This window comes from Strix aluco, chromosome 10, assembly GCF_031877795.1.
Source record: "Strix aluco isolate bStrAlu1 chromosome 10, bStrAlu1.hap1, whole genome shotgun sequence".
In the NCBI taxonomy this organism is placed as follows: Eukaryota; Metazoa; Chordata; class Aves; order Strigiformes; family Strigidae; genus Strix; species Strix aluco.
The window spans coordinates 9,832,042-9,845,704 of NC_133940.1; the positions used below are offsets into that span (position 1 = coordinate 9,832,042).

Consider the following 13,663-nt stretch of genomic DNA (forward strand, 5'->3'; position numbering starts at 1 on the left):
TTTGCTATGTCATCAATTTTAATTCCAACCTGTACTTCAGTATGCACATAACTATTTTCAAATACAATGAAAACTTGAAGTCAACAGCATCCGTCACCAGCATTGCAGCTTTCAGTAAATCCTTCACAACTTCAGAAAAATCTCTATAAACATTGTGTAAAGTAGATACAGAATGTACAGAGGACAGTTTTCTATACAAAAGTGCATTTTAGCAATACAATTAGCAGAGAACCTGGGGAAAAAAACCAACTCAATTTAAGCAGTACCATATACTCTAATCTATACTCCCATCTCATCTCCCCCCCAAAAAAACCCATCACAAAACCCCACTTTCCCCTTGCTTTGGTTATGAACTATATTCAAGGCTTCAACATTACAATTTTTTTTTTAATTGAAGAATTTATTTGTAATTTGGAAGTGTTTTAAAGTTAGCCAGATGAAAGAGAATGCAAGTATGATTAATCAGAGTTAACAGTCAAAATAGAGTTTTGAATATTACTAGGATTTTCCCTTGGCAAACTATTCGAGCAATCCTCGAATGGAAAATTGCATGTTGACTTGTCTTTTCTATGCCCAAGAACTGCAAGATCAGTAAGCTAAAGAACATTAAACCAATGAATCTAACAACACTTGCCATGAAAATCTGGCTTATAAGAATGAACTTCAAGAGCACCCAAAACAGTCAGGTTTATTAATATTTATAGACCAATGCATCAACTGATTTCAAAGCTGAAAGTGTGTTAGGAGAAAAGAAATGGCTTCAGGCCATTTAGCATAGATGAACAGTAAATATTGCCATTTTTATATGTTTCTATATTGTATATGCTCTCTGATGTAAATGCATATGAGTAAGTTCAAGCAAGTTGGTTTGATTTTTCCCCAGAGAATGATCTTCACAGGTTTCAAACCACAATATGAGAACTAAAAGTTAAGCCCAGGAAAGTCTTGCAAAGACTCTTCTTGTTCTTCTTAGTAAGCATCCCATACTGAGCATACTATAACCATCTTTCAGTCAGTTTCCCAGATAAAGAAAAATAGATATTATCTTAACAGAGACAAAGGATGACATTAGATACACAGACAAAAATTAAGACAGGTTTGTCAGGCAGCTAGTTTTCTTCCGCATATTTAAAATCATATTAGAAAAGAATGTTCTCTATTGTTTACAGTCCTATTGCAATCAGACTTTCAGTGCTCCTTCTAAGCCTTTTTAGAGAAAAAGTTACCATGGAAGCAAACTGTTAACGTTACAGAGTGTAAATTGATTACATTCATATTACAGTGAGTACAAAGCACCTAGATATACAGCTTCAGTACCACGGAGCCATACAACTGAGCTTTCTCATGTTTGTCTCTATTTTGCTTTTAAGCTTGACATGTTTTATCTATGAATAAAAAGCAGAAATTTGGTTCTTTTTTGAAAAAGCACTAAATAAGAATGCACGATTTTAGCAGTCTGTTACTCTTCTTTCTCTATCTGAACCCGATAATCTGTAGATAACTTCCTGTAAAACAAAGCAGTAGCCACAATGGCCAACACTCGAACCAGCAAGACCAGGTTTAACTAAAATTCCAACCCTTCGACTAATGCCACGGGTACCCAATACAAATTCATAGAATCATTTAGGTTGGAAAAGACCTTTACGATCATCGAGTCCAACCATAAACATAACAATGCCAAGTCTACCACTAAACCATGTCCCTAAGCACCACATCTACATGTCTTTTAAATACCTCCAGGGACGGTGACTCAACCACTTCCCTGGGTAAGCAGAGAGCATATTGCAGGGAAAGACAAGAATCTGACAAAAATCATCTCCCCCTCCATAAAATGAGTGTGTCACTAGAACTAAGAAGGATGAAAAAAGAAAAAAACCCAAACATGTAGAAGTATGTGAGAACTCTTGAATCCCACAGCTACTTCAGGCCTGATGCTCTAAGATACCAAATACTTGGCAAAGACCAACATTCAGGCAAGCAAGATGTTATTCTGCATTCTTAGCAGAACATTCAGAGTTTTGTATTCTTAGGTTACAAGCATCCTGGGACTACGAGATCACAGAGCTATAAATTATTACCATGGAACCCCTAGAAATCCTCTCTCTTCTATCGTTTTAACTGTCGCACGAGTGACTGAAGTACCCAGCTGGAGACAACTTACTACAATCAGCTCCTGTGGCACCCAGGACCTTTTCATCCAATGTAACAGATGAGCAACTGGACCCATCTAATCGCTTGGATTAATTTATACGTATGTGCTCACACTAAGATCAAGATGGAAATACTATCCTCCCATTTCATGATCTCTGGAAGCTAGTAGACAGGTGACCAAAAAGAACTGTACCTCATCAAAACAAGGGGGTCTTCTCTCAACAAAGCCTGAGGGATTTTAAACTCTGAAGAGCTGCTGAAACAGAATAAAGTGACACACTTTCAATGCTCCACACACTGAGATATTGCACTTTTCTTACAATTCATTTCAGAGTCTCAATTCTCTACAGGATTAAGCATACGTTTTTCTTTGGGGGGGGAAAAAAAAAAAATCACATTTTAAAGTCACTGCAGAAATTAAAGGTTGTACTGTACTGAACTGCAACAGTGTACACAGTGAAATGTTTCATGATGAATTCATCCATTACTGCCATGGTAAGTTGCAAGAGTTCAATGACTGCACCCTGAAATCAGCTGAATAGACAGCAATTCAATTTTTTCTTCCATCCAAAATATTTTAAAAAAGCTCCAGATTTAAGACAATCTAAGTTCTCAGTAACATACTGTTAAGAAGTTTTTGGTATTGTTTCTACAGGGGGAAGGGAGGCATCAACCAGCTATGTAGTGCAGTACAAGCAAATACTGACAGGTAACAGTCCCTTCTGGGTAGTGGCCAAATAATTGGCCATATGAGATAGCTAGCACTCGAGTTTAAAATGACATTACGTAGCTTTTAATCAGTCAGTGGGCAAGTCTGGGTACCTGCTGTCTAGCAGCTGTAAGAGTGACTAAGTTCACACACACTAGTTTGACTATGGACCTTGCTTATTTCTCATCTAAGACCTTTCAGAGGCCATTGTTCAGATACCTTACCCGGCTGTTTATTTTGAGGCTGCAAGGAATGCCACTTCTGAAAGAAAAATACTTCAGCTGTCAGGGCTAATAAGTCTGTGCAGGACATGCAAAATGAATGTGAGTAGTCCTATATAAAGTTGATCACGCAATTCTAGAGGATTTGGCTAGATCCTGCCATTACAGGCACCCGTGGCCACACTGAACTGCCAAGCTCCTTAATTCACAAGAGCAAAATGAAAGTAATGAAGCATGATGATAATGAAAAGTTACTTCCTAAACTCAGAACTAGAAAATACTTTCATAATCTTTTAAGTTTCACATTGAAATTTAGAAGTATCATTTTTAGCTCAGCTCTGAAGGGAAGGAATTCTGTAACAAGTAGTTCCAAGATAAAGGCAAAAGTCACCTTACAGATTGTCAGAATTAGGAAACAGGTTAAAACTACTTTTACCTCCCTACCCAAAAGCCACAATTTTAACTCATTTTCTTAGCAAGAGAAATTTCAAAAGCAGATAGACAACAAAAGGAGAACTCTGAAACATGTAATGGTGTAACAACCCACACAGAAGACACATCCTCAGCTAAACATACAATTAAAAAGCACAGCTGCATTAATTAAGTTCTCCTGCCAACTTGAATCTATTCAGATATGCTTCTGGGGAAAAAAGCCACCAAAGTTGTGTGCCACTTGTTTGCACTTCTGTTTCCAGTAGCATTTTTAACTATTGTAAGTAGTGTCCTAGACATCTTAGTTGCAGATTAGTGTACTTTCAATGCATAAAGATGTTTTTATTTGAATCTTTTCATAGTAATACTAGGGATGTACTGGTCAACCATTAGTAATAATCATACTATAAGATATTGAGCAGCAAAGTAACTTTCTGAAGACCAAGCTTGCAAGTTGTTTTTCTGAATTCTAATTGCTTCCCAAAGAACGACGTTATTAGGCATTATCTGTGTTACAGATTCCCTGCATTAGAAGTCCTGCTTCTCATTTTCTGTGTAGTTTGAGTTAAACCACAACTTCTAAAAAAGCCTTTATCACAGTACTTGGATTTTGCACGATCCAAGAGCAAGACTTGAAGAAAGCCCTATAGAACGAAAGATATTTTTCCTGTGCTAAACAGTCTTCCTAATAATGGGAAAGGAAGACAGAACAAGCCAAGTGTAATATTAACTCTAAGTTGGAAAAAACAAAAAAGATGAAGCATAGTAATGCATGCCTAGTGTCATTCAAAAGCACCCTTAGATTTACATCTTGCAAGGAAGACAGCATGTTAGCCAAGTTCAAATTTCCTTAAAATTGTATCTATTCGGCAGCTTTTCAGAAGACAGTTAAGTTTCTGAAGTCTTTGTTGCAAAATTAGTCTCAAAAAGCTGAAGTTACTCAATACTTAGATCTTCTTACCAAAATTACACTTGAGAAAAGATCTGGTTTACTGTTAACTGTTAACACTAATCAAAATTTGGTCAAGAAATATATGTAAACAATAAAGATAATACATTTAAGGCTTAGAAAGAACACTGATAAATTCACCCCTGTCACATCAAAACATCCACATCTCCTTCATGGTCCTCCTCAGTCACTTTTAAAGAGAGCACTTCTTCATTAAGAAATAATCCACTCAGTCTTTCCTTACGAGCTTGTCTTTGTTCTTTCAGCTGTCTCTTGCGTAAGGCCTTTTGCTGTAGTTTCCGTTGCTTGGAACGTTTCTGCCAAAATACAGAAGAGAAAAAATAAGATTTTGTTCTGTAGATTAGACACCACCTTTAAAAGCTGGCAAATATAAACTAAACTCTAAAATAATGTCTGCTCTGAAAAATAACTAAAATGAATTCTCAGACGTGGTGCAAACATTCATCCAAAATCATATCCAACATTACAATACCAAGACCATTTACCACGTCTGAGTTACGAGGCACAACATGGGATGTTGCATAGCTGAGTCTTTGACTGGAAGAATCTTTACTGTACAGGAAATGTTACAGTCTTACAGTAACAACCTGACATGTTGAAGAGCAAGCTGGAACTGCTCCTCCCCTTCACTCTTGGATTTAAGGCGAGAGGACAAGTGCCTCAGTAATTCAACTTCAATTGAAACACACTTCACCAAGTAATCTCATGAGACACGTTGGGAAAATAAACTGAAGAAGATTCAAAAAGCCTGATGAAACTTCTGGCTGGGAAAAAAACCACAACTAAGACAGTCTGCTATCCAAAAATTATGCCTAGATTAGGTTGATCAGTCTTGAATAATTTTTTTTTTTTTTTATAAAACTGTGTGTTCATTCAAGGAATTAAGTTAGATGCATAAGCCCTTATTTGAACCCCACCCACCTTATTCTAAACAAAAGTAATGAGAAGATCTACTACATACAAACATCAGGCTTTCATTTAGAAGAGAAGTGATGGGAAGAGCACAAGTTTAAATTCCTTATGGCCATGTCAGAGGAAACAGTCAGCATTGGTTTAGCCAGATAACTTCAGCAGATCCTCAGTTACTAACCATGCTCCTTCAGTACAAATATCCCAGTTAAGATCACATAAGCAAACTTAACAAGTTAGACAGCTCAATGCACATGTACATAATTAGAAACTTTACTTTTGAATCCCGGATTCTTTCTGCAGCACTTGTGGACAAATTACTATCACTGTGCGCTCGACTCATGTTGGCACTCGAGTTTGAAGCGGAGTTAGCAACACTAGAACCACTGCTGCTTGCTGAGCTGACCATGCTGGCGCTGCTGCTGCTGGCACTGGCACCGCTCACACCACTGGTGCTTGCACAACTGTAGCTACTCCTCTTCCAGCTTTCTCTTGCAGACCGTTGACGAGGTCCATGTTCCTTGATGTAGTTTCTCACCTTTAGAACAGAGGCAGCAGAATTACTGAAACCTGATAAATACTGTACAGAGATACTCCTTTTCATGGAAAAAACATAATTTGCCTATTAATAATGGTCAAGTTATTGGACCAGTTCAGTTAGTCTTAAAACATTTTGCTGTGGCTGCTTAAATCCCAACCCATCTGGCAGTCATCAAGAGAACTTAACCAAGAACTAAGTTAATATTAACTTCATTATGGAAGGAAGAAAACTAAGTAACGAGATTTGGGGTTTTTTTTTCCCCTATCCTGCCCCATAAATTTTCTACTACATAACAGTAAGTTATTGTAACACCAAACACAAATATCAGTCAAGTTCAACTAAACTAAGTTGTTTACCTAATGTATCAAACCCCTTTATTTTGCTAGGTATACTCAAACAAAGGTGGGTGTAAGGAAAGTGGTACTTTTCTACTTTAAGATGACACTTATAAAACGTTCAAAATATGAAATAGGCCAGCCCATATGAGCAGTGAATGTTTTCCCTTTTCAATCTTTCCCTTCATCACAATCACAGAGTAACACTGAGGAGTTCTACTTGTTTGGATACTGCATCTTTTCCCAACAACACATCACAATAGTACAAAGACTAAAAAGCAGTAGCATAATCTAGATCAATCAGGTACCCTGCTTTGTTGTAATTTGTATTTTGTAACATCTTTAAAACACATTTTTCTGAATCCCTTTTTACATGAAATTTATGGTCTTCCCCAATGAATTCCAATCCTTTGGAGTTTTAAATGTTAGTTTGTATCCAGCGAGCAAATGAAGACCCTCAAGCAGTTGATGGTCATGAAGTAGAATATGCTTTGTCATAAGTGGTACTGGGCCCACAGCATAACTCACTACACACACACCAGTTTAGGCTTAACGCATATTGAGAATATATAACCACAGTCTTCCATATAAAGGTTTATTACATACAATATGCTTTTGAACTCTGTTTTCCCTCATTGACAATATCATGCTCTAGTGTATCTCCCTGTATCTAATGACTATGTATAAAAATTGATCACAACTCCGTAAGAGATTTTGCAAGGCCTATCAGATGCTGAAACCCCAAAGTCAAATGTACAAACCTTAACTCACCTGTTTCAGTTTTTCATCTGTGAGACAGTTCAATTCAATAATGAATTCACTATCTGTAGGTGAGATCTGAGCAGTAGGATCAATAATTTTAATAATATCAAGTTGCTCTCGAAGGCCCATCTCTGTACTGACTTTGCGACTCAAATATTCAATATATTCAACCTAAGACCCAAAGAAAGGCAGTATTAAAGTAGTATTGATTCCAAATGAAAAAAAGCAAGGACCAACAGAATAAAACATGCTCATCGAGTATCCTCAGAAACTCAGGGTGAAAACCTGCATAGATGTTAAACTGCCTACTACAGATGCAGAAGACAAGAAGATTTAGTTGCAATAATCCAGTAGTTCTGAATAGGTCTACATTTACACCTACAGCAATCAGTATGTCCTTCAAGATGTGGCACAAATTGAAAGATCTTCTGTATATTACAGTTCTCACATAGGAAAAAAGTCGATTTCACCTGTTCATCATTTGTCATTGCACTCCATGGAAGTTCATCAAGATTCCTATGCTTGTTTTTCTTTTTTGGAAGCAGACAAGGAGAGCTCGGAATACTAGGTATAACATCGGAAAGTACATCACTCCCACTTGTAATGTCGCTGCCAGGCAACTTGTAATATGCAAGAGAAAGAACAAAGCCTTAGAATACAGTAGGCAGATTTAAAATCATTCTAACACTATTAACAATTCAAAACATACTGTCAAATTAGCAAAGCATCGCTTATCTATGTACTCTAACAACTTAATAATTACTCATAATCCTGCAGCACTCCTTTGAACCTTCCAACAAACAGCAAGTGCAGCAAACTCTATTCACACTATGCTCTGCTTATCAATCCTCTTTTTAAAAATTTGCATTTAAGAAAACAGCAGAATGATGTGGCATTTCAACTATTTCCCTTCTCCATCAGTGTAAATTGTCCATTACAATCCAAACCTGAATCTAAACCTCCCATTTTAAAGCATAAGTCTAGTTTAAGGAAGATCATTTCAAAGTAGGTTTGTAATTTATACCACACCCCATAATTACACAAGACAATTCAATTAAAATCACTGTCATTTTCCTGGAAGCAACTGCAGAACTTTAGCTAGCTTCATTTATACAACTGACATGTAACTTCTGAATGCAGTTCCAGTCTGAGTGTGACAGTTGGATTACTCATGCTCAGATATTGCCAGATAACACCATAAAGAGCCACAAAAAAGTCTTTCCAAAATTCTACAAGTCCAATCAAGTATGTCTCTTAAGAAATGCTTGTTTTAAAAAACAAAGAATAATAAAAAAAGCTAGTTACTAATCAAACATGCTGCCAGCTAACTAAGACACGGGAAATTGCTTCTTTTCAAAACAATTGCCAAGTTTATCAGACAATTAAAATTTCACAACTCGACGAAGCTCTAACTCTTCGGGATCCAATCTGAGTTGTTCCTACAGGCTGCATTATACAAACACACTTGTAGCTTCTATGATACAATATACATAGAGACTAGCAGTTAGACTAAAACAGTGAGAAATTCAGAGCTAATCTCAGTCCACATTATCTTAACTTCATCTGCATCTTCTGGAACAAGATTTGCGCTTTCTTGAAATCAGTATTTTCGGTTCTTATACTGGCACTTCAAAGGCTCTGTACATGTTTTGACTAAGCTTTATGACAAAATTTAAAAGCATTCCTCAGTATATTCTGAAGCACCATGTTTCCTATTTCAAAGTTATGCATACATTCACAGTTGATTTAAGTCTATAATATAAAAAGTCAATTTAAGTCTATAATATATAAAAAGATTTGCATATCACAATTGCAAAACTGCTGAACAAAGACGACTACCACAAACTAGAGATACCTGACCCGGACTGCATCCAACAGAGACTAGGAAAAAGGAGGGTGTGATTCACCTTCACATTTCTCCCATCCTGGTGAGACAAAGTGAGCTCTGTACTCTTACTGGCACAGAAAAAAAGATGGAAATAGGCTATGGCAAGAGCTTCTACACTTCACCTAGGTGCCAGCTCCATTCCCAAGGAAGGTTTAACACAACCTAATCACTGGAAGCAGACATCTATAACCAGATTTCATTAGTAGGGCAGATCCTCAGTACAGAGGATCTGAGCTCCTGCTTACAAGACACGTGTTGTCACTAAACCCAAACTATCATAATATGTAAGTGTCCCTCTTTGAAGAGCTGACCTTCAGTCTCTCCCCCAGATTAAGAACACTGGAACAAAATGGAACAAAACGTTTTCTTTACTGCTGAAGATTCAGATATCTGCTCAGTAGTTACAAAGAAACAAATGGCAAGGTCTTTTAAATTAAAGCTAAACCCAGCACTTAATAGTCTATACAAAATTTTACATTTACAGCGGAACTAGTTTACCTGCCACTCAAACTCACTGTCTGACCAATCCCAGTATGTGCTGATCGAAGAAGAGACATCACTGCAGACACTACCCTCAGGGAACAAATCAAAAGAGGTGAACTCCTGGTCATCCAACAGAGAGTAGCAGTCATCTTGATCACCAACTGAAACTGATGAGAACAGCTCCTCACTGCACTCTGAGCTGGCTACGCTGGTTCCACAGGACGTCAAGTTCCACCTGCAAAACAGGACAAAACAGAAAACAGGAAACATATTGGCATCGTGTATGCTGATAAACTCTTTTCAGCTTCATAAAACTATCTCCACGTTGCTTGTCAGTAACATTACACATGGATTTTACTGAAATAAGTTATAATTACGTAAAATCAAGTATTCTATTTTAAAACATTTTTAAAGGTCCCTAAACAACACCAAAGGGAATTCAACATTAAAAATGGTAAGGCAAAAATCCACAGACAGCTAGTATAATTACATCTTTATTCTAATACATTAACAGTTTCCACTCCAGAGCCATGATTCCTGCAGTGTGTAAATTGTTTGTTTGTTGGGGGGGAGGGTGTTGGTTGTTTTTTTAAATACATTGAACTAAAAATATAATTTCCCATATGCTGGGATATTTAAATTTCCATGTAAATTGAAATAAGCAAAACTCAGAAGTAAATCAGCTGGCCTTCAGGGCAAATAGAAGTCAAAAAGAAATTCTAGGTTGATAATCCCCCACAAAACTAAGGCTTAATAAAGAAACACATAGATATACCCTAGGCTCCATTATTCACTATTTTCAACTCTGAATGCCAAAAATATTGGACATGCTGTTGGAATGAGACAGTGCAAGATGGGAAAATGACCTGTGTGAAAATGCTACCACGCCAAAACTAAACATTTTTTTCCCCTCATAATTTCATTTTAAAAGCTAGTTAATGCTGTTGCTAAAGGAAAGCAATGGAGGACTCAAACTTCACAGAACAGGTTTTTTCACTCTAATGAGAGTAAGTCAGAATTTAACAAGCTCATGAAATCAGTCTCCATATCTGGATTTATTTTACATATTGGTGAAAAGTAGGTCGAGACAACTATGAGTCAGCACAGCACTGCAATACAGCCAAAACAATTTGAAAAGGGCTTCTAACATTCACCACGCAAACCCATGCGATCAACTCCCGTTCCATCAGCCCATCCACTTCAGCCTGGCTAACTACAAAAACATTCCTCTATCCAACTGCAAAAGCTGAGCAATGCCATCACCCAGAAAGGCTGGTCCTCCCCGTCGTTATTTAAGCTGTATACAGGTTGGCTAAATATGTTTGTGACTCCCACATCTATCTGGCCAGCAGTGAATTCATCCAATGTGAAAGATGTTTCAAAAACTTGTCTTTTAGCAGATTCAGGAGATCTTGTCCTCCCTCCCTTTCTGCATCCCTTAAACATGTGCGATGTTTTACTGGCACAGACTCTTGTGGGCAGGGCAATCAATTGGTACAGAGTAGAATATGAGAGTGGTGACACAGCATGCTTCTGAACAGTACTACAGTTGCAGTACTCATGAAATATCGATGAAAGGAAAGATAGAGTGGACAAAGTTTCCAGACCCATCAAAACACAGATGAAGTACAGGGTGTCTAGCACCAACCAACTACGCACAGATACTCCAGGTACACAGTATCACTGCAGGAACAGGCAGTCAGCCCTCGCCTTCTCATACCTAGGGGGCCTGCTGCACTTGCTGGGGTGAACTGGACTAACAAGAGGAGGGAACTACATTGAAATCACTTGTAACTTTAAAAAAATAGAAAGCCTTATGCGAACACCACAGATTGAACCGTGCATCTGCAAGGGCTTAAGCAGTGCAAGACAGGGCATGTCCTTGCCCAGAGAGGGGAAACACTCAAGATGCCTGGGTTACAAAACTGGGTTTGTAAAATGAGCGAGCCTGAATAACACACTCAGGAAGTGAAAGGCAATACAAAGAGAAACGTAGAAAATTAATTACATGCAAATTTGGTGAATATCAGACATTTGTCTTACAGATATGCTACGAATACATCTTACTGCTCGTGTCACAATTGGGTCTTACAATGCAAGAAAGCATATCATATTTGATCAAGGCTCTTCATGCTGAATCATTTAAGAATCTATAATTAAGAGCACGCCCTTGTGAATGACACTTTTAAAGTGTCATTTCCACGATTTCATATAAATTCAACTGAAAAATTACCTTATTATTTACTCTTCATTATGGTGTAGTAGAAACACTAACAACCAGTAAAAGTATTTTGCAGCTCTGGAACAGGCACTAAAACTATCCCACACGTATGTTCAAGACTGAAAGCTCACAAACTGTTGTCAAAGAAAGCTGTTGCTATATTCAAGTTTAATACTATGCATAAATAGTAGCAGAAACAGGGTCTTAGGTAAGCAGGACAGTGGTTTTGGTATTATAAGTACAACTGGAATTTCTTTATAGAGATGCATTTACATTTTTAGAATAGACCTTTTCTACAGATTACAGACATAATAATTTGCCCTTAATTAGTAGCATAGGATGGAAATGTTTCTGCAGGAATCGGTGCAGTCACCAAGCCGCCTGACTCATTGTGAACCTCTCCAGGTTTGCTTGATGTCGACGCAAGGCCTGCTTTTAATTATTATAAGCTCATCACTCTCTAGCTGCCCATCCTACAGTGCTCAAAACTGCGTTTTAAGAAATTCGGAGAGGAATAAACACATCTTAAAAACGAATCAAGCTCACGCTAACAACACAAACGTCATCAGCCAAAGCCAGACCAAGCTCACACACCACCCTGTCAACGGGAAGAGGCATGCGAGCGGGCTACCGGGCGTGCGAGCGGGCTACCTGGCGTACCCGCCGCACAGCCATAGCCGGGCTGGTACCAGGCCGGGGAGCGGGGGGAGGCAGCTCCGGCCCCGCCGCTGCCTCGGGGGCTGCCCGACGGGTCCCAGGCCAGGGGCGGCAGCCGCCGCCGCGCCTCCGGTCGCCTCAGCCCCGCGCCGCCCCCCGCCCCTCGGCATCCCCCAGCCGCCGCGGCCCAGCCGCCGGGGCACGCCGGGTGGGCGGCAGCTGTGGGGGCCCCGCGGAGCCGCGGGCGGACCTGTTGGAGTGGAAGCGGTGCAGCGGGTCGGTGCGGTGGCAGGACGAGAGCTGGCAACCGAAGTCGCTGACGTCCAGGCAGCCCTCCTCGCTCAGGCTCAAGCTGCCGCCCCGCGGCGGGTGCTGGTGCGAGAGCAGCGGGCACGGCTCCTCGGGGGCCAGGAACTTCTCGTACGGCTCCTCGGTCATGGCGGCGGGACCGGGAACGGCTCCGGCGCAGCCCGGCGGTGGGAGGAGGCGGCGAGCGCCTCACGCACGCAGCGGCCGAGCCGCCAGCGCCGCCATGAGCGGCCGGTCCCGGGATGCGCCTCAGTCTCGCGGCCGGCGCGCGGGGGGCTCCTTCCGGCGCCGGCCCTCTGCGGCGCGACGGCACAGCGCCCCCTGCCGCGGCGGCGGGAGCCTGCGCGTGCCCGCCCCCAGCGCGCGGGGCGGGGCGGCCGCGCCAGGCGGGGCCGCGCTGCCATGGCGGCGGGCAAGGCCCCGGGGGCGGCCTACGGGCATGGCGACAGCGGCGGGGGCCGCGGCGGCGGTTTCCTGGGGCCGCGGGTGCCGGCCGAGGTGGAGGCCATGGCCCGGGGCGTGCAGGACATGGGCAAGGAGACCTTCCGGCGGCTCCTCAAAGGTAGGGCCCGGGGGTGGCCTGGCCTGCCCCGCCCCGGTGCTCCCTGCCGCCTTCCGCGGGGTGTGGGCGCAGGAGGGGCCCTCGCTGTCCCGCCGCAGGGGGACGGGAGGGATTTCCCTGCCAGAGCCGATGGGCGGCCGCCGCCGCCTTCCTTGAGGGAGCCGGGGGGCCCTCCCGGGAAGGTAGGGACGGCTGGAGGGTCTGCTCCCCTCTGCCGGGCTGCAGGTCTCCTGGGACGCTTCCCATTGCTTTTCCCTGCAGGAAGCTAAAGCTGAGGGTTAAACACAATGACGGGACTTCTTGGTTGTAGTCTAAAATTCCGTGAAATCCGTGAGAATGAGGTACGTACACTTGCAGCCATGAATGGCCCCCGAACTCACACGGAGCGCTGTTAAAATCGTTCCTCTCATCCCTCAGTCCTGGAGCCGGTGGTCGAGTCACTGGCAGATTGTGTTGGGCGTGTAAAAGTCAGAGACCCCATGGCTGTTTTCATAATGGGCAGGAGAAAATAAA

At 41.4% G+C, this 13,663-nt stretch overlaps 2 protein-coding genes across 2 annotated transcripts in view; one reads left to right on the forward strand and one right to left on the reverse strand.

Annotated features, from left to right (window-relative positions):
• On the reverse strand, positions 1–12,864 carry FAM199X (family with sequence similarity 199, X-linked). The gene is made up of 6 exons (XM_074835185.1): positions 12,530–12,864; positions 9,417–9,636; positions 7,501–7,650; positions 7,040–7,201; positions 5,670–5,930; positions 1–4,779 (listed from the first exon to the last, which is right to left on the reverse strand). Exons 1-6 carry the CDS (start codon positions 12,715–12,717, stop codon positions 4,609–4,611), a joined length of 1,152 nt encoding a protein of 383 aa, XP_074691286.1. The 5' UTR covers positions 12,718–12,864; the 3' UTR covers positions 1–4,608.
• The window catches only part of COMMD5 (COMM domain containing 5), a 19,183-nt gene continuing 18,235 nt past the window's right edge, over positions 12,716–13,663 (forward strand). Inside the window, 3 exon segments of the mRNA XM_074835186.1 lie at positions 12,716–12,861; positions 12,863–12,925; positions 12,927–13,150. Coding sequence (XP_074691287.1) covers positions 12,716–12,861; positions 12,863–12,925; positions 12,927–13,150 — 433 coding nt within the window.